Source organism: Plectropomus leopardus, chromosome 14 (assembly GCF_026936395.1).
Source record: "Plectropomus leopardus strain MGB_pleo_1.0 chromosome 14, ASM2693639v1, whole genome shotgun sequence".
Taxonomy (NCBI): Eukaryota; Metazoa; Chordata; class Actinopteri; order Perciformes; family Serranidae; genus Plectropomus; species Plectropomus leopardus.
This window is the reverse complement of record NC_142189.1, coordinates 20,680,212-20,704,475: the sequence shown is the minus strand read 5'-3', so window position 1 is coordinate 20,704,475 and position 24,264 is coordinate 20,680,212. Positions and strand designations below refer to the sequence as shown.

Sequence of the window (24,264 nt, the reverse complement as noted above, 5' to 3'; positions counted from 1 at the left end):
AAAATACCACAATCAATCATATGGAATATGGAAAGCTGTTGTGTTCTATTATGTTTTAATGTAGTTTTTATTTGTCCGCTAGTGTTTATGAACGGAGTTATAAATGGGGGTCAGCATTTATGAACTACACTCTGTGTGCCTTCAAATGTGTGCCTGAATGCCATTTTGTATGCCGACTGCAATGCAAGTGTGCGTCTGTTTACATCAGTGAAATTTGAGGAAATAGTATTTTTTATTATTTTTTTATTAACAATAAAGTTAACTTTATTCCCACTTTATAAAACACAAAAGCTCAAACAGACATCTGCAGAACATGATATTCATTTATTATAATATATCTGAAAACATAACTGCCACCAATACTGATAAAAGCAGATCATTTAAAATGGGAAATAAAATATTCAAAATTATTAAAAAAGGATGGTGAGTAAAAGTGTGTAAGAGGGGATTACTTAAAATACAATTATTTTTTATATTCGTTTTCAAGTGCTTCAAAAACAGGAGAAAAGCCAGCAGAATAAAAGTGATATTTTGATTTTAAGATATTTAATATATCAATACTAATGTCATATTCATATTCTCAGTCCCAAAGATAACAGCCGGTAGACTCATACAGAAATGATCCCTCTTACCAGAGACTCAGTCCTCTGACTAAATTTTCTTATTTTCTGCTTTTTGTCTGTGCTCGGGGCATTTATGGGCATGTACTCCCACAGGGCCCAGGTGAGGTCAGGGGTTTTTTTTAAAATATTTTTGGGGGCATTTTTGCCTTTAATTGATATGACAGCACAAGTGTGAAAGGGGGAGAGAGGTTGACTTTTACTTGCGCTTTTGTTAGCGAGTATGTTTACAAAGACTGACCCAACAATCCTGCATAGTATACCTTCACACGTGTCTTGTAATTTGTTATTACCTTCCGTCAACTTGTGGAGAAGTAATACTGAACCCAATGAAGAAAATTGCAAATGAACACTTAATATCCATGGATTTACATTATAGACACAACCACTGACTATTTCTGTACACAGCTGCAACTAATTGATTAACTTGAGTATTTTCTCAATTAATTGGTCAGTTGTTGGCTCTATAACATTTAAAAAAAAAGTGTTTCCCAAAGTTTAAGATGACATCCTCAAATATCTTGTTTTGACCAAAACCCAAAGATCATCAGTTTACTGTCATAGTGGAGTAAAGAAACCAGAAAATATTTACATTTAAGAGGGTGGAATCAGAGACTTTTGAATTTTTTGTTTTGCTAAGAATTCACTTAAACCATTTAACAATTTTCACATTAGTTGGCGATCAATTTAATAGTTGACAACTAATCAGTTAATTATTGCAGCTCTATTGCTGTAACCACAATTTAGCACATTGAACACACACGCTCCAGCCATATGCTTGGTTTCAACCTAGTCTTGTTTCTTCTACACATGCATGCATGTTATTTGGTTTGCCAAAGAAAGGAAGGAAGGACGGAAGGAAGAAAAATCAGTGTTAGTGTATGTGGCACTTGTGCTGAACAAACCCACTTCCTGGATAAGTACAGGTTCTTAAAAAGCCTTGAAAAGGTCTCCAGTTTAACGTCTCAGAGTATGAAACTGTGACTGACACTGAGGTTAAGGTTAGACCACCAGCTATGAATATATATGACCGTATCTGGAGACTGAGGAGACTCATTACAGTTTTAAGTAGGACAGACTGACCAAACCCAGTAGCAATGTTCCCATCTCAGTGCAGCACTGGACCCTTTTTATGGGACCCTTAAAAGCTCCACACCACTTTCAGTGCTACCAGCGGTGCAGCTACAGTAGCATTAAGACAAAAGCATTGACTTGGAGGCATGGGTCAAACATAAAAGCCTGTTGCGTGACCGTCCTGTCTTTCTGGATTGTTCATGTCTACTGTACGTCTGCATACGTACGAATTAGTTTGATTACGATCAAATGGAATAGATTGGCCCTGCAGTTGCTGTCGAAGCTCTTCTCCTCCGCTGGCTAAATCTTTGCCTCATGATGATCAGACTGCAACTCTGTGGCATTCACTCTAATGCCCATCACACACACACACACACACACACACACACACACACACACATACACACACGCTCTCTGCTCCGCATACACAGATATTACACACACATAGTTGCTCCCTCTCACTCTCTTACTCCCATTTCTCCTTTTTACCTCTTTCTCATGCTCACTTGCACACAGTTACACACACATGCACGCACTTTTCCGACATGCACACTAATTCACTCAAAGGCTCACTCTTCACACACTCATATAATACAAACCTCCTCCTCCTCTTCTTCCCCTCCTCCCCTCCCTCCCTGCCTGCCACTTTGCCTTTGGGCAGCGTGAGCCGCAATGGTCTGAAGGAGTTAGCGCCATGCACATGAAGTGCTCTCTTCACCCGGACATGCATGTGAGCGGGGAGGATTGTTGAGAGCAGAGTCCCTCAGAGCTCACAGAGTCCATCTCGGGAGCGGACGGGTCAGGACAGCTTTCTGTCTCAAAGCTCACACCCGCGTCAAATTTGGGCTAATTTATTTGGAGCCCTTCTTGGCAACCTCCTTTTTTTCTGACCAGCTTCTGCATCTCATGGATCCCCTTCTCCCAGCTTTGTTTTTGCCTAAAGGGGGCATGTTTTAGTTTAAACTTTGGTAAAAGAGATGAAATGCTGGTTCTCCTGGTTTTCCTTATTGATGAAATGGAGAGGCGCGGGACACAGAGTCCTTGAGGACAATCTAGCTACCCCACCCAAAGAGACTCATACTCTCAGCATTTGGTTTCTACTCAATCTGTGGACTGAGGACTTCACTCTTGACTGTTTGTCACAAGTCATTCCTCGAATGCCTTTCCTTGTTGGTCAGGAAAAAATCTTGAAGAGAGAACACAGGCTTTAAAGATTTTCTGCACCGTACTGAGTGCTGTATCTTGAGCGTTGGATTGTAGCTACAGAACTGAATTGCGTTATCTTCGACTGGGGGGATCTCTGTGTTGCCTAACATTGATTGCAACAAAGATTCAGGATGTTGTGCAGTAAGGGTCTGAAGAACATTGTTGCTTTTTGGTGACACCAGGAGGTAAGTTGCAGGTAGTGATTTGTTACTTTTGTTAAAACCATGGAGTGTTTTTGATGCATTGATTTGCCACTGACTGAATACCAGGCTCTATGGATTTCAGCTGATTGCTTGTCACACATTTGCAAACACGCACACAGATTCTTACACACACGCGCGTACTGGCTTAAAAAATTCCCCACAAAGAGACAATTGTTTCGATTTTTGTCATGTCATATGACTGTATCTTCCCATCTTGTAAAAAACCGTGTCAATAACGGGGTGTCTTTATTAATAGAGATTAGAGAAGTAAAGATTATGATTTTGTTGAGTCATCCGGTTATTAATAGCCTGTTGTTGCCTGCTGCTGAGATTTGGATAATGCTCAGGTCATATTGAGCCAGACCGGAGCATTAGAGGAGTAAGTGGCCCGGGGCCAGCAGGGTGCTAATCTGCTGCTTTCAACCGCTGCTTCAAAGTCACACGGGGCCAGCAAGGCGCATTGCATAACTGGACCTTTGTTTGGGAAGGCTGTTTGTGCTCGCTAGCTCTAGCCACAGCACCGCTTCTCAAACCGCCATGCAGCAGAGAGTGGCAGGGTGTCAACCCTAGGAGCCGACTTGTCAACAGTGATTGGATGTATAGTATTTATATGCTGTGTAGTCAAGCATGGTTTGCAACGTTTCTGCTAAAGGCTATGGATGTGTTGTCTCTTGAAGGGACTGGATGGAGACTCGTCAGAACTGTCACATCAGCTTTTCCAAGACTCGATTTTCATGCACTAATGGGCTTTTAGTGTATATGCGACTGACTTTAAATATGTATACACTTATAGCCTCCAATTATACAGGCAGAGTGGATGTAAACACCATACTACCAACTGATTTGATAATCCAAGAATGTCCTCCCAAACGGTACATTAATCCTAATATGTATAAAAGCACACTCTGCTGAATTTGCTCTGCACCGAGTTCATTTTCTTATGAACAATAGGTATGACACAACAATACCTACACCTGTTCACTAATTTATAGTAATTCAACTCAAGGACAGCCATTGTGTGTAAATGGAATAGGAGCAGCAGAGGGTAACAAGAGGAGAGCTTTGCCCGTAGGAATTCAACGCCCTCCTTTATACTCACAAGTGAAACAGGTCAAAGGCAACAATACTTTAGGGGGAACTATGTAAAGATGTCTCCACTAAGCTCATTCACAAGCCCGTGTGCTGTTTGTCCTTGCAGTTTTGTCACTTGCTTTTTCTTATTTATTTGACCAAAATGAAAATAAGTTATAAACTTTAGTTTTTTTTTCCTGGCTCATAATTCAGTTTTATCAAAAACATCTTTCTGTGTTTCATGCTGTTCTGTTTCATGTTATTTTATTTCATTTTGAAGCATTTGTCTTATATACATATCCAATAGGGAGTGCCGTATGTAGTTATCTATGAAGTTTTTTGGGGTTTTTTTTGTTGGGTGGTGCGAAAGTTAACGTTAACGACAAATGTGGGGTTTGAAAGTGAACCATTGAGGATATCCCAAACCTCTACCATGGATGCCACTGCTTTATGAATTACAGCTCAAGAAGATCTTTCAACGAGAGCAATATATCTAAAATAAATCAGCCATTTATTTTACTGACGGAGGATCAGAGGAGAACCATGGGTGTATTATGGTCTTCTCGAGGCAGATAACCCTGCAAACATAATCACAAAGTCTGCAGCCTTTATTTGTTTATTGTTTTGTGACTGAATCAAACCATACCTATAAAATGCATTGCTTCAAATGTCTGTAATAGTTGTTTATTGATATGGATTATAATGTATATTTATTTACATCCTACAAGAGTGACCTCAAACTCTTCTGTCCCCCTTCCTGTCTGCAGTGTGGCTGTCACCCGTTCCCAGGACGTCCCCTCCTTCGGCCCACCAATTCCCAAGGGTGTGACCTTTCCCAAGTCCACTGTTTTCAGGGACTTCCTGCTGGGCAAAGTCATCAACGCTGAGAACGCAGCCCACAAGTCAGACAAGTTTGGCGCCATGGCAACACGCACACGGCAGGAGTATCTGCGGGACCTGGCAGAGCGTCACGTGACCAGCACGCCAGTAGAACCCACTGGGAAATTCCCCTTCATCTCTCTGGCGCACAAACGACGGGAGAAGATGCGTCCATACAGCGGAGCAGAGCTGCGGAGCCTGGGAGCTGTGACCTGGCAGGTTCATGCTGAAGATCAAGTAGCTGGTGCTGAACGTGAATGCCTGTTGGCCATTTCAAATGACTTCATCATCCTGTTGGATCAGGAGGCCAAAGCCGTTGTGTTTAACTGCGCCACACGTGATGTGATTGGTTGGTCAACGGGGAGCCCCGCCTCCATGAAAATCTACTACGAGCGCGGTGAGAGTTTATCACTGCGCTCCATCAATAACAACACAGAAGACTTTGGAGAGGTTGTCAAGAGACTGGAGGTCAGTGGGGCACCACGACTGTCTATGACAGTACATCTCATTAGCACACACCATCTGCTGCAGCTATCAGAGGTTACACTGAGCCACACACCACGTCTCTGACAAACAGCTTGTAATGAACACACACTGTCCTTGTATGTCTGAATGCATACTGCTTTTATCGTTACATTTACACTTAAGATAGTTATTGGCAATGCTTATCCACTACAGATAACAATGAGTAAGGCCACATCCACACTAACATGTTTTAAAGGTTCAGTGTGTAGGAATTAGTGGCACCTATGGCATATTGTATTCATAACTATGTTTTCATTAGTTTAAAATGGCAAGAATTGTTGTTTTTGTTACGTTACAATGAAACACTCATATCTACATACAGAGTGGATCTTCTTTCATAGAATCTGCTTTGTTGTTTCTACATTACACCAGAATGGACAAATCAAACTCTGGCTCTAGATAGGCAGATTTGTGTTTTGCTTTGACCACTGTAGTTCTCCTTCTTGGCACATAAAAAGAGGTTTCAGTTCTGCAGCCTCACAGCTAGATGCCACTAAATCCTCACGCTAGAACTTAAAAACTGTGTTGTACAATGAAAACAATCTCTGTACACACAAGTGTTACAGCACAGTTTCAGAAATAATCTTGATCTGCACTAACACACCTGAAAATGCATAACACATGACACCCTTCACTTACACTAGACATGTGCATGCCGAGGCAGGAGGCAGATTGCCTAGTCTACAGATGGTTGCTTAGTCATAGAAAATACTTAATCGATGGCGAAAAGTAAGATAAGAGATTTCTTCGCTTGGACCGACAAAGGGGTGGAACTGTTACCAATAGTTACATGAGTAAAGGCGGTCAAGGTGGTGGAAAATAGATTGGGAGTTGTTCCAAAGGAAATGTGGTGACCAAAGCAGTGTCCATTGCTGGAGGAAATTGTAACAACAAGATCTGTTAAGATTTTGGTGTTACAATTTCCAGACTATCTGAGTCATTGAGACATAGGGTTTAGGGTCTGGGTCACAGAATTCGGAGTAACAGATACCACGGCAATGATAAAAGAACACACACAAGAGGCATAAAATCACAAAAGATATCAAAGTATCAATGAGTGCAAAGGTCAGGGCTTTCTGTAATATCCCTGCAGCTTCTAAACAAGTATTTCAACAACAAGTACTAAGTGAAGTTCCAGTCCCATGACATGTGAGGGCAAGTTATAGCCTCTGTCCCTTAACAACAGTTGAACATAAAAAATAAAGTATTGTTGATGTTATTATAGCAACATAAGGGCGTAGTCTAAAATTATACAGTCACCAAAAAGCCATAGCTGTTGTTACTCTGTGATTATAAGTCATGCTGAGCACAATACATAGTAATTTGGTGATATGATATCATTACTGAGGTTTTCAGTGTTATGTAGGTATGGCAGTGCTTTTTGATGGGGCGAATCACTCTGCTGACACTGCAGTTTAAGTAGATGGTAAACAAAGTAAAGATTTGCTGTTGGCTGCTACCAGTACTGGCACGCGCCTTTCTTTGTGAAGCAGGAATGTGTGTTTTTTTGTCATCAGCTTTGTTGTGGGCATCATGACATGCAGATAACTGGAAGTCTCCTTCTGTGTTCACACTCAGGCTGTACTAACTACTATTTACCTCTCAGTTAACTTCCCACAGGTAGAGGAAGAGCTAGACAGGATGTCTAATAGGCAGCCAGTTATAATGGGAGTGTGCAGAATAATTTAAACCAAAGTGCTTAGTATTCATAGTATGTGACTGAAATATGTACCTCAGCTGGGAGGGGATTAGAGCGAGTGTCAGATGCATCTTAAAAGATGGGGTTGCTTTGAAGACGGTATATTAGTTTACCTGCAAAAGACTCTGAAGGGTTTCTTAGGATTGTTTTATACATAATGCATGTCCTCTGCTCCGATTTGTCCCTCTGCTCCTCCGCCCCCCTCATTCTTTCTTTTCTATAGCTGTTGACCAAGGGCAGTCAGACCACAGAGATGACCCTGCGCCGTAACGCCCTGGGCCAGCTGGGCTTTCATGTCAACTTTGAGGGTATTGTCGCTGAGGTGGAGCCTTATGGCTATGCTTGGCAGGCTGGGCTCAGGCAGGGCAGCCGATTGGTGGAGATTTGCAAGGTGTCGGTGGCCTCGCTGTCGCACGAGCAGATGATCGACCTGCTCAGAACCTCTGTCACTGTCAAGGTGGTCATCATCCCCCCACATGAGGACTCAACACCACGCAGGTAGAGTGGATTTGAGACATGCAAGAAAAACTCTTCTTATCAGTGTACTTCACCCACAAAATGATCATTAGTATATCAGTTTCTTAACCTGTGTTATGTTGAGTTTGTTAAGAAAACTTTTTTTCTCATGTCTCTATGGTGAATGAAGAATCCAAAAAGAAGAAAATTGTTGATGAGCTGGAGTAGCAGGGTTTGTGTATAACAAAAACAAGACTGTATTGAAACATCCATTAACAAACTCACATAACTCGTGCAGTAAAATTGCAGTAAAAAAAGTCTCATTTATCCAGTTGTATGATGACATTGCTCATGCTGAGGTGTTTTAAATAGTAAGGTTTTAGCGAAAATCCATGTGTTTGGGAAGCACTGATCATACACATGGATTATTTGACTTGGATTATACTTCATGAGTTGCATGAGAGTTTGTGAACAGATGTTTGGATTTAGTTTTGCTGTTGCTAATTGCAGAGCCCACACACTTTAATTCATCAATATACTGAATTTTTGGATTCTTCGTTTACCATTGAGACATGCAAGAAAAAGTTTTCTTCCTGAATTCATTACATGGGGTGAGTAACTGGTATACAAATGATCATTCTGTGGGTGAAATAATCCTGCATTGCAGTTGTCTGTGGCTTTTTGAGGCTGTGCACCAGGCTGACTGAACACTTCATGTGCCGACAGGGGCTGCTCAGAAATCTACCACATGCCGCTAGTGGATTACAAGAACCACAAGGAGGGCATGCCCTACGAGTTAAAGTTCCCTTTTCGCCCCACCAACAACAACAACACCAAGTGGCCACGCACCTCATCCAGCCCTCAAACACGCGCTGCTGGCACAGGCGGGACACTGATCAAGGCCCAGCCCTCAGACTTCAGTGACCGTAACTCTGCTGCCATTCCCCGAAGTGTGTCCAGCGACGGGCGACCCATCAACCCCAAGAGGTCAGAAGATAAATATAATGCTGTAATGAAACTTGCAGACATGCTAAACACAAAGCTGCCTGGCTGCAGTACAGTTTGCCTTTTTTATGCTCATTTTCAGGTTCATACTTGTATTTTGTGTTTGTACTAGAACATGTAAACATACTTCAATATTCAAAAACCTCTTAATTTTTCTTTTACTGTCTGTCCCAGAACACCTGTATTCATTTTCTGTCTGAAACGCTCAGTTAGTCTCTTTAAGCCCCCCTCCCAAAAAAGCACATTGTGCTCTGACTGGTCAGCGTTTTGGAGTCCACATCTGCGCTCCCTGCGTTTCTGCACTGTCAGTGTAGCCTGGGAATGACTGTAACAGAGAATAGCGGCACTTTCTGCCAATAAAAATCAACGATATAAGCCACTAAAAACAATCAGACATGTTCCAACAGGGATCTTATCTGAAATTAGGAATAAATAAACAGCAACAGCAGCCAAGATTATATGTGTCCCTGACATTAGCATGTAGCTACATGGAGCAGTGTACTTCTGGCTGGGGAATGACTGTCAAGTGGCACTTTTTCTTGTTCTCCAAATATAGCCTCTGAAAACAACCGCACGTGGTTCAGCCAATTTTTTTGACAATAAAGTCAAATCAAATCAAATCAAAGCCAGTGACCAAGATTACTGGTTTCCCTGACATTAGCGTGTAGCTACATTTAGCAGAGTGCTTGCAGCTGGGAATTGACTATAACAGAGAATAGCGCCATTTTCTTCTGTTAAAAATCACCAATAAATGATTCTAAACACAACTGGATATTTTCCAGAGGTAATAGGCCTATGTTCAGAAATCGGGGGGAAATATCAAGTATCTGAAGAATTTTGTCTCCCTGATGTTAGCATGTAGCTACGTTTAGCAGTATACTGGCAGCAGGGGAATGACCATACAGCTGCATTGTTTCCTCATAAAATCACCAATAAAAGCTTCAAAACACAACCAGACATGTTCCAGCAAGAATATTATTTGCAATCTGGGAAACATTTACAACATTGGCAACCAAGTTTCTCTGATTTAAGCATGTAGCTTCATGTAGATGTGCAGGCTACCTAATGTTAACACTTGCAGTAACATAAGTGGAGCAGATTGGACCAGATATAAAGAAATCTGCCATAAGCTCACGTGACATGGATTACTTTTACATATGTTTACTTCATTAGTTTAAATTTTGGCCATGTTTAGTATTAACATCCAATAATTAACTTTTTGTGTATATACTGTATATATATATATATATATATATGACAGAAAAAAAGAATAGCATAATAGGTCCCCTTTTATGACATACTTTTACTTTGTCACAGATATTCCCCAGGGAACGACAACTATGCTCTTGCCTGCTCCATCGTGATGGGCCGTACGATGCACAACACAAACTCCCCTTCCAGCCTCCCCTACACAGACACCTTGAGCTCTAACCAATGGAGGCAGAAGTCTATGCCTGATGGGTAAGTTCCTCTGCCCCTCCCTTTGAGCTACACCTGCTAAATCTGCCTGCTGTACTACCTGGCAACGTAGATGACCTTCCTTATCTCCCCTTCAGGTTTAATAACAACAACTGCCAGTCTCCAGTGCCGTCTGCGCGGCAGGTGGCAGGTGACGGGGTCAATGGGCTTAAAGCGTGCTCTAGTTCTGGTGTTGGATGGTCCAGACCTGGGGAAGGGGACAAAACCAGTGGAGGTAAGAGGAACTGTGGTCTCAGTAGTAGGAATAACACTCAATAATAGCTTTTACAGTGCTACCACTTGTCTACAGATCCTCAGGTGGGGCCTGTTCCAAAGTCGAGGCTTAAAACTAAAGTTGACTGTACCTTTGCCGTTAGGGCCCCTCGGCTTTGGAACGACCTGCGTGAGGAGATATGGCTTGCAGAATCTGTGACTTCTTTTAAATCATTTCTTCAAACCCATTTTTATAGACTTGCTTTTATGTGTTTTTATTTATTTTATCTGATTTATTTATTTTATTTCTTTTTATATGTAGTTTTATTTATTTTTTTTATTTTCTATTTTATATTGACATTTTGCAATATACATCTTGCATTATTTGTCCTTTTGTTTAAATTTTATCTTAACTCTAACTGAGTTTCGTCTCGCTTGTGTTAAGATAGATTGTTTGGCTTTCTGTTGTTGTATGCTTTTTTATCAAAGCATTTTGAACACTCTGTTTTTAAAGGCGCTATATAATGCTCTTATTATTATTGCCATTATTGCAGACCTCATTATTTACGAGTCTTTGCTTCCTACAGACACTGTGATTTCCAAGGCGGTGATTCCTCGACTCCAGCAGTCAGAGCAGGGCAGCAGCTTGTCTCCCAACAAAAGCACGAAGGTGAGTTTGAATCAACAAGCACTGTATTGCATGTAATTTCCTTGCTCTTATATGATGGCGGGAGGCCCTGTAGTAAGCAAAGGGCTGCAGTTTAACCGCTGGTTTCAATAAGAACTACAACATGTGAATACCAAACTGCACTGAGGACAGTCTTTGAATAATGTCAATGAAATGAGCTTATCATTATGGGTAAAAAATGATGCACTTTAAAACCTTGGTAGGTTTCAACTGGAAAAACCTAAATTGTTTTCTCATCTCTGAATAGCTGGATGCTCCGTACTCATCCAGCCAGTCGAGCAGCAACACACTCTCAAGCAATGCCTCCAGCTCCGCCCACAGCGATGAGAAATGGTATGAAGTCGGCTCCCGTTCAGGAGTGCGGGGCGACCTTGAGCTTAACGGCTATCTTCAGGGCGCCTCCACTGACAGCGGCATCGATGCCACCTCCTTCACCGCCACACAAAGCAGCACAGCTTCCTCCACCGGTGCTTTCAGGGCCAAAGACAAAGTCCCCTGGCAGGATGACCCAGCGGGCAGCCAGAGGGCCGTGGACTCCTCACCTCCGACACCAGACTCTCTTGTCACCATTGGAGGCGGCGAAATCCCAGCAAAGAGTCCAACAGCCTTTCCTCTAGTTGCTGATAGTGGCTCCTACAGCCTGAGTGACGCCGCCTCCCACTCCAGGTGTGCTGCTGTTCTCTTTGAGTCAGCTGAGGAATTTGTGGCCTCGCATCAATGTTTCATTAAACAGACAGTGATTCATTGTAGTCCAGATATATCCTGCACCATCCCAGATGGAAAAGTCCAAAGCTGTGTGGTTTGGCGTTAACAAAGGGAGGGAAGAAGAATGAAATAACTCTGCTTGTGTGTGTCTGGGTTTGTGGTTTTGCATTTGTATGTGTCTCCGTCTCCCGGTATCCATGATAGAAAGGAAGTGCTTGAAGTTGCTAGAAATGCAGACTGTGAGCTCAGCACTGTTCCCCCCCTCTTCTAAATCCCACTTCCTTTTGAATCAACTAAAGCTTTCCTCTCCCCTCTTCACTCAGCCAGAAATAACTCAGCTCCACCAGACCTGTACATTGGCAGCTTTGTTTTATAGTATGTGCAGTGCACGCACAGGCGCGCCAGCACTCAGACACAAAAGTTGCTGTTTGAAAATCCGAGCTTTTATGTCAAACTACGGAGAAGTGTTATTTGAAGTTGCTGGAAATAAAGCAAGGACACTGTGTCCTGTGTTTTTTATCTATATAGTAATCAGTTGGTCCAATCTGCAGAGGTAGTAAGAAATGTGATGGAAGAGGTTACTAATGAGCTTTAAAAGAATCTGTCTATTTATGTTTATGTATTCAACAGTTTGAACTAAAAAGGTGGCAATCTGGCAGAAATCATTTTCAATGAAATAAAAGATATTCATGATTTACCAATCATGCCAATTAAACAAAGGCCAAATAAAATTAAACCCTGACATGTACAGCTACTAAATCAGCTCTTTGTGCTTGTATGTTTTATAATGACATGTAACAAAGTCTGTCATGCTTTCCTTTACCAAACATAATTATGTCTCACCTGCCCTGCTTTTCCTCCAGCACACTTAGTTCTGGCCACTCAGGGAGTCCGATGGGCCAGGGGCAAGAAGAGGCATCTGCTGGAGCCACCTCGCCCACATCACCAGGGACCAAAAGCTTCTACCCTCGACAAGGAGCGACCTCAAAGTACCTGATTGGCTGGAGGAAACCTGGGGGGACCGTCAACTCTGTGGACTTTGGCAGTACTCGAAAGTAAGATAGAGACTGTATTAAGAAAATTGTAATTCAGTGGAGAAATTTGTCCCGTTAGAGAGACTGGTGAAAGGAATGAATATTTTGTTATACTTCGTCTCACTGACTGCTCTCCTTAGAGTAATGTTTTTTTTATTTGGCTAACACTGCCACCATGTGGTCCAGCTAGGTTTGACATCCTTTTTTTTTAACTAAATCATTTGGTTACCATAGAAGGGTGACTAAAGATAATTGCCCTTTTTCATTCATTCAAGGCAGCATATGTGTCATTGTTTGGCCCAAAGGGCGATTGCATCATTTGTGGTTGATGGCAACAGCTGTTTTCACACTGTACAGCTGCTCAACAAACCACAGTTACTCCTCCGGAAGCAGTGAAGTGATTATGTGTCATTTACCTCAGTAGTTAAACTGCTGACCTTTAATCACAGACATGGTTTGTTGTGTTCTTGGTTGTCTCCTCTTTTACTGTTGCTTCCTGATTTTCTGTGTTATTTGCATTAAAGAGTCTCTCTGAGTTGATTCTTGCTTTTATCTTCAGACGGCACCAGAGTGATGGTCTGCTGGGTGGTCAACCACAGCTCAGGGCCAATCTCCGGGGCTCCCAGTCGCCCCAGCGGCACACTGCCAAGTCCAGCCTGGAAGAAGACTTGAAGAAGCTCATCACACTTGACAGCCCTCCACCCACTACAAACGAGGAGAAGGTACTGAGGAAAGCCCACTGATGCTAGTAATACAGTACAGTGATTCATCATCAGGGGTACTTGTACATCTGGGGGTTACTTCTTTGCTGTGATTTTATACTGCGGATGCAGTGATGTCCATGGCAGTGTTTTCCTTATGCAGTTACCAGGGGTTACGTGGAAAGCTTAGCTGATTGATTCAAGAAATGTTTGAGATTTGATTTAAGAAACATATTCACATAGTTGTGGTCAGGAGGACAATAAACAGTCAAGTAGGATTACAAAGTTACATTCGCAATACTAATGGGTGATACAGCCCAAAAAAACTTTAGTATTAATTTCAAAAACATGCAATTGCAACAAATTTCTAATTTTATATATCAGCATAAATGTAACAGTTTGCCCTCAAATATTCAGTAACAAGTCCATAAAAATTGTAAACAACAACAGTGACTCTTGAATCTGTATTTAGCATAACATATATATTAAATCAACAAGAGATTTCTGCCAGTACTCAAAAAAATACTACCTTATACTTCCTTTTTCCTTTTTTGAAAAAAATCCCAAAAAATTGAGGTGTTTTTATCCACCTGGACCTGTTTGCTCTGACATTTCTCCTCTACTCTTCCCGCTGTAAATTGTGTCACTCAGCGCTGATCAGCAGACCCCCCTGCGCACACACATATACACACACAGAGATCTTCACTTATTCTGACTGTTTTCTGTTACAAACACTTTCATACATTCGCACATTTCACGTTTTTTGTGGAGCTTCACAAAGGCTAATGATAAAATGACCTGACAATGCTGACTCAGAGAGAAGAGGGGATGCAGTACTACTGCCAGAGGAGATGCTGACCGAGTTAATTGAGTAGAAAGTTGCTAAAAGAGTCTGAAAAGTCTGGGGCTGTTCATAAAGCTTTCTGCCCGCCCAGTCTTAATTACACCACTGATTCCACATTACTGAAGTCGCTCCATTTTTGGGTTTCAGCCATGCTTGTTGTTTTTTTGTGTAACTTATGTCAACAAGTCAGAATATTTCCCTTTTCACAATATTAGTCTTTTTAATATTCAAAATTGTTATTTTATTATCGGAAACAATGATGTGGCACAGCTCTAATTTACAATATTCTTCACTTTGTCTCAGTTTTGTCTCTTGTCTGTTTCCATCCCAATCTGAAGCCATTGTTCCCGGGTCCGCCGCCCACTCGTCGCTCCCTCCAGAGGACCCTGTCAGATGAGAGTATTTACAGCGGGCAAAGGGAGCCATCCTCCAGTGGACAGCGGGACACGCCCACTGACCTGCTGTTCAGCTGCTCCACAATGCCACGCTCACCCACAGCTCGCCACGGACCAAGCCGGCGAGCGTCACACAAATCCCTGGGTAAATGTTCAGTATTTTTAACTGATTATAGAGTAGGTGGCAATGCTGTGGACTTTGGTTTGTAGTAGAACAAAAGTAATGAGGTGGGATAATGTGATTTGCAATACACAGTGAGTCTTCAGGATATAAGGTTTGTACATTTGAAATATGACCCACAAGCTCTCTTAAAATGTAGAATCACTGATGGTTGCAAAATGTCTCAATTTTTCTGTCATGGGAGAACAGCTATAAACGCTTTCCACTGTGTTTCACTTTGCTGTTTCTCTTTCCCAGGAGACCTGTCGGCCCCAGAGAGCTCCGAGCTGGAGCAGGAGAGGAAGAGGCAGCAGCTGCAGGACGCTGTCCTCATGCCCCTGCCTGACACTGGGGCAGATGGCCCGCTGGACTGGGCCCACCTGGTAGACGCCGCCAAGGCCTTTGAAGGTAGGCACATGATTTGTTTTCTTTTTCCCCTAAAAATCATCTGAAGTCAAGGTTAATTACAGATATTACTCTACCAGTGGTGGGTGTGGCAGAAAAACTCAACTGCAGTCTTTATTCTCGCCACAAGAGGGTGCTGTTGGTCTGTATTTGTTGTCTCTCCAGGTCTCATAATGCGTCTTTCATGTGTTTTACATTCAGAGCAGAGGCTGGTCTTCCTAGCAGCCCAGGAGGAGAGCTCCATGGCTGAGAGCACAGCAGCAGCCACCAGCCCTCAGCAAGCTGAGCCTCAGGCGGCCCCGCTGAGACAGCCCTCGCCTGGGTAAGCGGCCTTAGGTCATGGCCCGGGACCAGTGTCTGCTTTAATCCACTGGTGTCCGGCACTGTGCCATGGAAGACCCTGCACATTTCACTCCAGTGAAACACGACTGCAGCTGTTATCACTAATTAGTCCTGGTTGACCGCACGCTAAACTGTCAAATAAGCAACTACAGTGTTAGTAATGAAAGTCCATTTCCACAGGACTTGAAAAAGGCAACCTTTGACCGTAGTACAGCTTTAATCATTACTTTGCTCTGATGTTTCAGTGTTTGTTCCTGCTAACGTCCTGGTTGTCCTTTTATTCACAGAGAGGATCCAGCCTGCCTGATGGGGAAGGTCAGCCAGCTGGAGTCGATGGTGAAGGCGTTACAGGACGACTTAAAGAAGGTGAGGCGTCATTCAATAAGAATGAGAGCTCCTAACATAAACATACAGACTTAGACTGACAATATATGACACATCTAATTTGTTAATTGTTTTTTATTTCAAAAAGCATTTAAACAGATATACTTGCTTGCTTTGACATACGAGTATATATTGAGCAGCTATATATGGGCAGGTCTGTTTGCATTTTCTCTGTCTTTCGAATGGAAAAATAGCCATTAGCATGAAGCAGTGACGTAGGTTACAGAGCTCATGCCCTCTCCTCCCTCAACCCCATACATGCAGTTCCCTGGCAGTGCATGGAGAGTAAAGCAAGTGTTATCTTGGAAGTTGGTGCCATTTTATTATTATTTAGCCTTTAATTAACCAGCTGAAGACACATTAAGGTTTAGTATAATATAATTCTCCATTTGTAGTGTATAAACACATTTTTAGATCCTCAGTCTTAAGCTAAGATATTTAATAAAGAATGTGTTTGCTGGTTCTCCCATTCTCACTGCTGAATTGTAATCTTCCCCTCTTTTACTGTCTGTTTGATAATTAAGGTAAATGATGTGTACTTTATTAAGTGCTGTAAAATGCCTCTTGCTTACAACCCATAAGATGTTATGTCTATTATCCAGATGTGATGGTTGTCATAATACCTGGCAAACTTCATGTTTTGTTTTCTTGAAAAAAGGACAATAAAACAATAACGTGTCAAAAAAAAGATCGAAAGTTAGTCTGAAAGTCACACAACACAAACTAACTGATGGAGGCAGCAGTAGACTAGCAACTCCTATTTTGTAAGGATGATCAAGTTTGGTACGCACCTGTCGAGCTTTCCAGGGCGCATCTGACTGTGATCTGGCTGCTCTTGTGTGACCAGAGACATTCAAGATAACAAAATAATTAACTGATGATCTCAAAATAACTGCATTAAAAAACCATAATTGGCAGCACGATTGTTCCTTGCTTCTGTAATTTTGCACTAAACCACTTTTGTTGAAATGAAAACACAACAGAAGGGGAAGCAGCAAGTCTTTTCAACCTTGGTGAACATCCCTCTGCTAACAAGTTTCCTTATACAAAAGGAAACAAAATCGAGTAAGTCTATAGTTCAGATATAAGATCATGTTGCTCACACACGTCTTTGTCGCCACCAGGAGAAGGATGCCAAGGCGTCACTGCAGGCTCAGATCCAGAGCTTGCGAGAGGACAACCAGCGTCTCCTGGAGGAGTCCTACAGCGCCTCAGCCAAGCTCAAGAAGTTCACAGAGTGGGTCTTTAACACCATCGACATGAACTGATGCACACAGCTGCAGACCACTCTACATCGGGATTGACCGTTACTCGAGCTGATCTGAAACTCGTCTGTTCAGCGCTGCACACACAACAGACGTACTTACACAAATTCACAACATGAACTGTTTCTCTTGGGCTTTTACAAACCAGTGCCAACATGGACTTACATGTCATCTGTCGTTAGCCTTGTGGATCTGTGGTAAAATCACCATGAAAGACTTCTGGGGACTGAACATGGGAATAGAAGAAAAAGAGAGCAGTGGTGCTACTGTGCGTCTGTTTTGATCAGCATGCACTCCCTTCCTTAGAATTTCACTAACATGATGCTTTGTGTCCGACCCGATGGATTGTTGGTATTCCTGCATGAAGAGACGGCAAGATGTTGAAACTAACCTAAAGGGATTTAAAGTTACTGTCCCCATTTAGCTCTCAAGCTGACTGAATTACAAACAAACAGATTTGCAATTAAAATGCTCCAACGCAATTTAAAAGTGTTCCCTTCATGCAAGACATGGTGGAAAAAAAGAGAATTAAGAAACTGGTATTTTTCAGCCAAAACTTTGTTTCCCCATGTTTTTGTGTCTAAGTCTCAAATTTTAAAATATAAGTTTAAATTGTCCTGTATAATAGGAGCAAAAGCCAAAAAATAAATCAAAAAAAGAAAAAAAAACATAGCTAGTGTTATAGCTTAATATTATCTTTTTATGTGATTTTTGATTTCAATAAGGTGGAAAATTCTGCCAGATTTCAAAACGAAATTTCCCTGAGAGAGACTTGGTTACACATAAATAAACAGACCAGATCAGAGTATGGTTAAAAAAAAAAAATCATTTTTCTGTAGGGTCCTTTCTGTGATATTGTCAGATACATTTAATAACAATCTGAGCCATTCAGTGGCAAAAACAAAAACTTTTAGAGTATTTAAATTGACAGTGTGCAGTTGCGTGTAGGGATTACACTGCAGCCTGTTACATTTTATTCAATACTGGACCAATTTTTTTTTAAAATGTCTGTTTTGGCCGCTTGGGCACAACAAAATGGGAAAATAGGGTCAGATATGAAACAATACAGAAGTTTCACTTTAAGTGACTGTGATGTAAATTAATTGCTGTTCAGTTTTCCCCAGTTCAGTGATAACACTGATTATTTTTTTATTACTAACCAAAAGAAAAGAAGCTATATGAGATGATGGGAGACTTCATCCCCCATAAGACACTATGCTTTTTCTGTAGCAGTGTGAATAGGTAAACACAGACAGACAGACCCTCTGCGTAGCACATAACTGTAAACACTGTGAGGTCAAGTCTGTAATGCCTGTGTAATAAGACGTGTATCAAATGTTTAACTTCTAGAGGGTTAACAGCAATTGAAACCTGTATAGAGGACTACTGGTCACAAGCTGATATTTAAAAAATAAATACATAAATGAATAAATAAATATATATATAGTAAAATCACAGAACAATATGGGCGCCATAAAGACAGAGATTGACAGTTCAGTGTCACTTATTCAGTTATATTGTAAATATACGATGTTAACATTTATTTTCTCACCTCTGCCATTGATATATGTAAAGAGTATTTATGACAAAGATGATGGCCACGAAAAGAAAATATGCAGTTAGAGATCTGCATGTAATGATCAGTCTCCTATATGAGAAAAGAATATATATATATATATATACTTTAAATCCAAACAGAGTTTTAAATAAGAGAAAGCTAACTTTTGATCCAAAAAAGCTAATTCTTAGTGGGGTTTTTTTTTTTTGTTTTTCGTTTTTTTTTTAAAGTCAAAGTTTATTTCCAGCCTTTCCTGCTGCAGTGGATTGATTGACGGCGCCACCTAGTGTTGACAACATGTAAAATGCTACATGGATTTTACCTCCTCTCCTTCATCCATTGCATGTGAAAAGGCCTAAATCTGATCCTTAATTCTCTTGATAGATTAAAATGGTACTGTTTAATATACGAGTAAGATATCGTGTAAATCCTGAAACTCCAGCTACAGAGTTCTCTGTAGTGTGTAATTCTGCCTTGTAAGGCTGACCTAAATTTGGTGCATAAATGACCACGCAAAGTCCTTATTTAAGCCTCATACCTGTTTCCTTTTGTACTCAGATACTGTGCAACTGTATATAAGGAGAATTTGATATTCATCAGAATTTGCACCTTCATTCTTATTTTCTAAGATTATCTTTTGATGTATTTCTGCTTTATTGGCTAGGATATAGCGGAGAGTGAACAGAGCAATATGAAAGAGGAACAGGGGAGACATAAGACAGGATAAGGACCATATGAGCCAGACTCGGACGAATGAGGCCCTCCCGCCCCTAGCACAGCGGACTGCCCCCTGCACCTTCATTCTTAACATGTGTGACAGCATGTGATTCTGTTTCCATTGAGCTGTGATGTGTAAAAAATGTTTATATCTATTAAAGATATTTTGTTGAATTACACTTTGTGTCATAGAGTGGTCTTTTGGCTCAGCAGGTAAAGGCGAGACAAACACAAGAGAGGTAATTCACCCGCTGCATGTGGCCATCTGAGGTGACTTCCAAAGTAAATGGATACCTGTCAGTGGCCAGGCAGGAGGTGTCTGTCTGCTGTTGTATTGTGATTAACTGAGAGCTGCTGTTTTCCACTTAGGCACGATTACACAAGGCAGTCGCCCCGACAAAGACGAGCCTCGATCAGACAGATTGATGGATGAGGATAACCTGAAAGACATAACACTGTGAAGATGTGGGCAATTATGGATCCAAGGAAGGACTAAACGGTGATGTCTTGCAGAGCTATGACTACACTCAAGGGATTGGGATGCAGGGGACAAGTCTCTACCTACCTACCCCCCCACCCCCCACATGAAGTAACGGAGGACCATTATTTTGATAAAATTAAGGACATGTACGAGGTAAATTGATGCAAAAACACAAAATAGTGCAGAAAAAAATCACCAGAATGCAGGAAAATTAAGGGTTTGATGCTCAGCATTTTCTGTCTGAGGACCCTCAAACTCCTCATTTCATGTGTGCTCCCCAATGTTTAAAAGAAGCTTATCCCCTTGGCTATACTGCTGAAAAGCTGTTTTAGATATTTAGTCAGATAAAATATAAGCTTTTTCAGCCTTAAAACAATATTGACATTTATGGACATTGGCATAGGTGTTGGTAGCTGTTATTACTCCTGTCCATATTGTTCATGAAAGGATCCATGTAATTCCAGTGAGGGACATGGGGCACAAATCTATCATATGGTTTTACAGATATATCTATATTTATATAGATAGATATATATAATGTAACTGTTTAAAATAAAATAAAAGAGCTTAAGAACAGTGTGCAGGCTGGTTTAGGCCTTTAACAGAGTTCTGGTTTGCCCAAAACCATTTTCTAGTTGTCACTGAAAAGAAATTGATTCACACGAGGATTTGTTTTGCCTGTCTAAGCTATGGATGTATTACGAGACCTGGATACAGCATTTGCAAACCGTGCCCGTACATTCCTATGAAAGTTGCTCAGTGGTGCATGAAGCCAAAAAAAATCTGTTGCTGGATAATAGTTACTTGGATGATCAGCACTGCTTTCGCATCATTTTTCAGGGGTTGTGACACTCAGGAAATGTATCCACTGATTTACATATGTCCCTTTTCCAATGTAACTCAATAGGAAAAAGTCTTTTTGGGCCCAATGGCATCACGTGATGGACCCGAGAGTTGTAATTCCACTGTTTGGCCACAGCTAAAATTTGCTCTAAAGCACTTCACCTCCTGGGGGCCTGGTCTAAGCCCCATGTCTCTTTAAATCCTAGAACCGCCCCTGCTTACACCTGCCCTCTGAAGGCGGTAGCGACTGGCTGCTGTCAGTCTGAACGAAGCACGTTGACTACGTCTGTGCGAGGAGATGTACAAACATTCACAGATTTACTGAGTAAAATAAGTCCTAGATATCTGCAAAAATGCTTTTTTTTTCAGGCGAGGCTAGTCTCATATGTTAGAGTTAGATAAATCGAGCGGGTGACGCTCCAATGTTTAGTCTTTTCGGAATGAAATTCCCTCCTCGGTGTCGGTTTTCACGGTGTTTCCTCGATGGTTTGCGCTGGATTAAGTAACCCGTTTTCAAAGATGTTCCTCTAGGCTGGACTACGAGCTGCAAAGTAAGGCTAACATGCTAACGTACTCGCAATGTCAATGCTAACATACTGATGGTTTGACTGTTATTAGCCTCCTAGCCTGTTAGCATGCAAACACTTGTTCGTTAGCACTAAACATAAATTTGTGCGGAGGTATTAGGGTATACATTTTCATTTTGACTTGATTATGGCGCAAAATGAAACGTCAGTGGATCATTAGAAGTTAACTCCAAACGTTAGGGGACTGAAACAGTTTCATGATCCACCAGCTAATGAGACATATCTGGCTGATATTAAACATTGTGTCTGCAGGACGCTAAGTAGTCTCAAAGAGCCTTGAATTCTGTTTTACAGATATTAGGCCTTGAAAAAAAACATCAAAATAGTGTAGTGTGTTTGTGGTATTAAACGCAAACATTTTATCATTCATTTATCCGTGTTTTAATTCAGGCCATGCCCAGTTCAAGGCTGGGGGGCAGGAAGAGATGTTGGTGGGTGATATGAGTTATCCTTTACGCACATATGCTGAACTGTCTCATGTTTTTATCCAAAACTACTTGATAAACAAGCTGAATTGTGTGCCTATAAGGCACTATGGCAAACGTCCTAAATCCTAGAAATGTCCTAAAATCAGAGAAATGCACTGAAATACCACAGATGTTCTAAAATCCTAGAAATGACCTAAATTGTGAGAAATTTCCTGAAACTTTCTAAATCCCAGAAATGTACTGCAATCAGAGAAATGTCCTTAAATCTTAGAAAAGTCCTAAAATCAGAGAAATATCCTAAAATCCTAGTTACATGTACAGGCAAGTTGAGTAGGCTATACTTGCTTTAGTGATAATAACCACTCAAAGTGAGAGTTATTTGGGGCTACAGATGCCCATGTTGGCATTAATTTGGGCAGGTGAAGTATTTGGGTGCACATTGCACCCCTGTGCCCATGCCTAGAACCAGCCTAGATTTAGGCTTTTTTTTTTGTCAAGATGAGTAAAGCTCTTCTGTGTGATAGTTTATAGTCTATTTGTAATCCTGGATCTCAGTACTAAACCTAATATTTTCTTCAATATCTTTTTACTTTATACTTGCACTTACCTGTTGGCAAAATGTAGATAAACTTAACTCACTCTTATAGCCATATTCTGAAATAAAACAACCTCTTAGGCTACCTGCTATGCTTGAATAAGAAATTCTTGTCCAAATTAGTCTGAAATTTGGTCTAAAATCAATTGGAAAAAGTCTTAAATGGCATTAAATTTAAGTATTTGATAACCACAGGCAACCTGATTAAGGGTATTATATTTCCCAGATCAGTATCCTCCTAATATTACACATTATGAAGACCTTTCGAAGGTTTTTATGTCGTCAATAATATCCTTTCTAGATAAAAATTGAATTCATGTTTCTCTGGGTCGGTATGTTAAAATCATTGTAGTGGCGTTCTTTCTGATTGTTGAAGTAGCGCCTGGTGAGCTGCAGGCACAGTAACTTCAGTCTGATGTGAATGACAGGAGGTTTAATCCAGTGTAAAACCTTTACTGAAAAACATTTAAATTACACTTAGTCACAGCGTTCAAAAACTATGTGCTCCTACGCCTCACGCAGCCCTCTGCTCAGTCACACTATACGTGATGTCAGCTGACAAGATTAAAGGGAGCGCTCTATCAGAATTGATGCTTTATACACAACGATGTTCTATACAATATCTTGAAAATTAATTATTTATTATAATTAAATTGATTTTTATTTTCATATAATACAACCATCCACCTACAGGTTATAGCCTACAGGTGATTTTTGCTATTCCTTGGACCCAGCACCCTCAGATTTGTGGCTTTGTGAGATTTTTTTACCATTCAAAATGTAATTAAAACACCCATCTCCCTTTTTTGTGATATTTGAACAGCAAAGATAGCCCTTACCAATATCTGACAATGTTTGTTTATATCCACTTGCTCAAAACTCAAGGCAACGCTAGACAAAGCCCTGTGGATCTCAGGAATGACGTCCCTTAGGGCCACACTGCTCTTTAGCATGGATAAAGAGAGGAAATTTCATATTATTAAGGGGCTGTTTGTTATTTACGAGAGGGAAGCAGATGAAGCAAAGTTTTTTTTTCATTTATTTTGCTTAGGGAAGGAACATTGAACATCAAATGGTCATATTTTGTATTTATTCCAAATACACCAAACCTGCAAAGTGGGTTTGAAAGACGTGCTTTTGTTTTTCTTTTTAAATCACCCAAATTACACCATTTATCATAGCCAGAAACTGTGATATATGGTTATATATGGTGGAGGGAGGGTCATGTGTTTCCCCCCATTCATTGTGGGAAGATCAATGAAAAATATTTGTAAACCCCAGGGAGTCATGATATTTAAAAAAACAAACAAAACGAAACGTCAAACCGCAGCCACCCTCTACTCTGACAAATAAAATACAGCCTGCATTTTTGAAAGATACCAACTTGATTAGTCTAACTCAGAAAGCTGACGCCTCGTGTTAGCTGTGGCTAAATGTTCATCTCCCGTCTCCTACAGTAAAAATGCATCAGGAGGGGATCTCTGCACCGCCAGTTTGAAGAATAAGAACGATTAGACGTTTTCAGTGCACACATAGATGTGCGAGTGTTGTTGTAAGACAGCTCTGAAATGTCGTGAAGGTTATCTTTTAGATATCTTCTCTCAAACTTGAATGTCTCCGTGTGTCATGCATGTGGCCAGTGCTCTCTGGCAGCGGTGTGGCTGTGAACAGGCTGCTCAATAATTTAGCATTAATGCAGATTATAGCAGGGCTGGCCCCCTTA

The 24,264-nt window shown here is 41.1% G+C and overlaps 2 protein-coding genes across 6 annotated transcripts in view; both read left to right on the top strand.

Annotated features, from left to right (window-relative positions):
* LOC121953307 (signal-induced proliferation-associated 1-like protein 1) overlaps positions 1–19,786 on the top strand; it is a 52,278-nt gene extending 32,492 nt beyond the window's left edge. For all 3 annotated transcript variants that reach the window (XM_088087336.1, XM_042500313.2, XM_042500314.2), the window contains exons 8-21: positions 4,942–5,521; positions 7,501–7,775; positions 8,460–8,720; positions 10,056–10,199; positions 10,295–10,431; positions 10,997–11,079; positions 11,345–11,763; positions 12,666–12,857; positions 13,396–13,558; positions 14,720–14,921; positions 15,195–15,344; positions 15,543–15,663; positions 15,971–16,049; positions 17,192–19,786. In XM_088087336.1, coding sequence (XP_087943462.1) covers positions 4,942–5,521; positions 7,501–7,775; positions 8,460–8,720; positions 10,056–10,199; positions 10,295–10,431; positions 10,997–11,079; positions 11,345–11,763; positions 12,666–12,857; positions 13,396–13,558; positions 14,720–14,921; positions 15,195–15,344; positions 15,543–15,663; positions 15,971–16,049; positions 17,192–17,335 — 2,950 coding nt within the window. In that variant the 3' untranslated portion in view covers positions 17,336–19,786. The remainder of the gene's footprint in view (positions 1–4,941; positions 5,522–7,500; positions 7,776–8,459; positions 8,721–10,055; positions 10,200–10,294; positions 10,432–10,996; positions 11,080–11,344; positions 11,764–12,665; positions 12,858–13,395; positions 13,559–14,719; positions 14,922–15,194; positions 15,345–15,542; positions 15,664–15,970; positions 16,050–17,191) is intronic.
* A 1,387-nt stretch (positions 19,787–21,173) lies between these two features.
* LOC121953607 (regulator of G protein signaling 6-like) overlaps positions 21,174–24,264 on the top strand; it is a 60,941-nt gene continuing 57,850 nt past the window's right edge. For all 3 annotated transcript variants that reach the window (XM_088087478.1, XM_088087477.1, XM_088087475.1), the window contains exon 1: positions 21,174–21,482. The gene's annotated coding sequence lies outside the window, so the exon portion shown is untranslated. The remainder of the gene's footprint in view (positions 21,483–24,264) is intronic.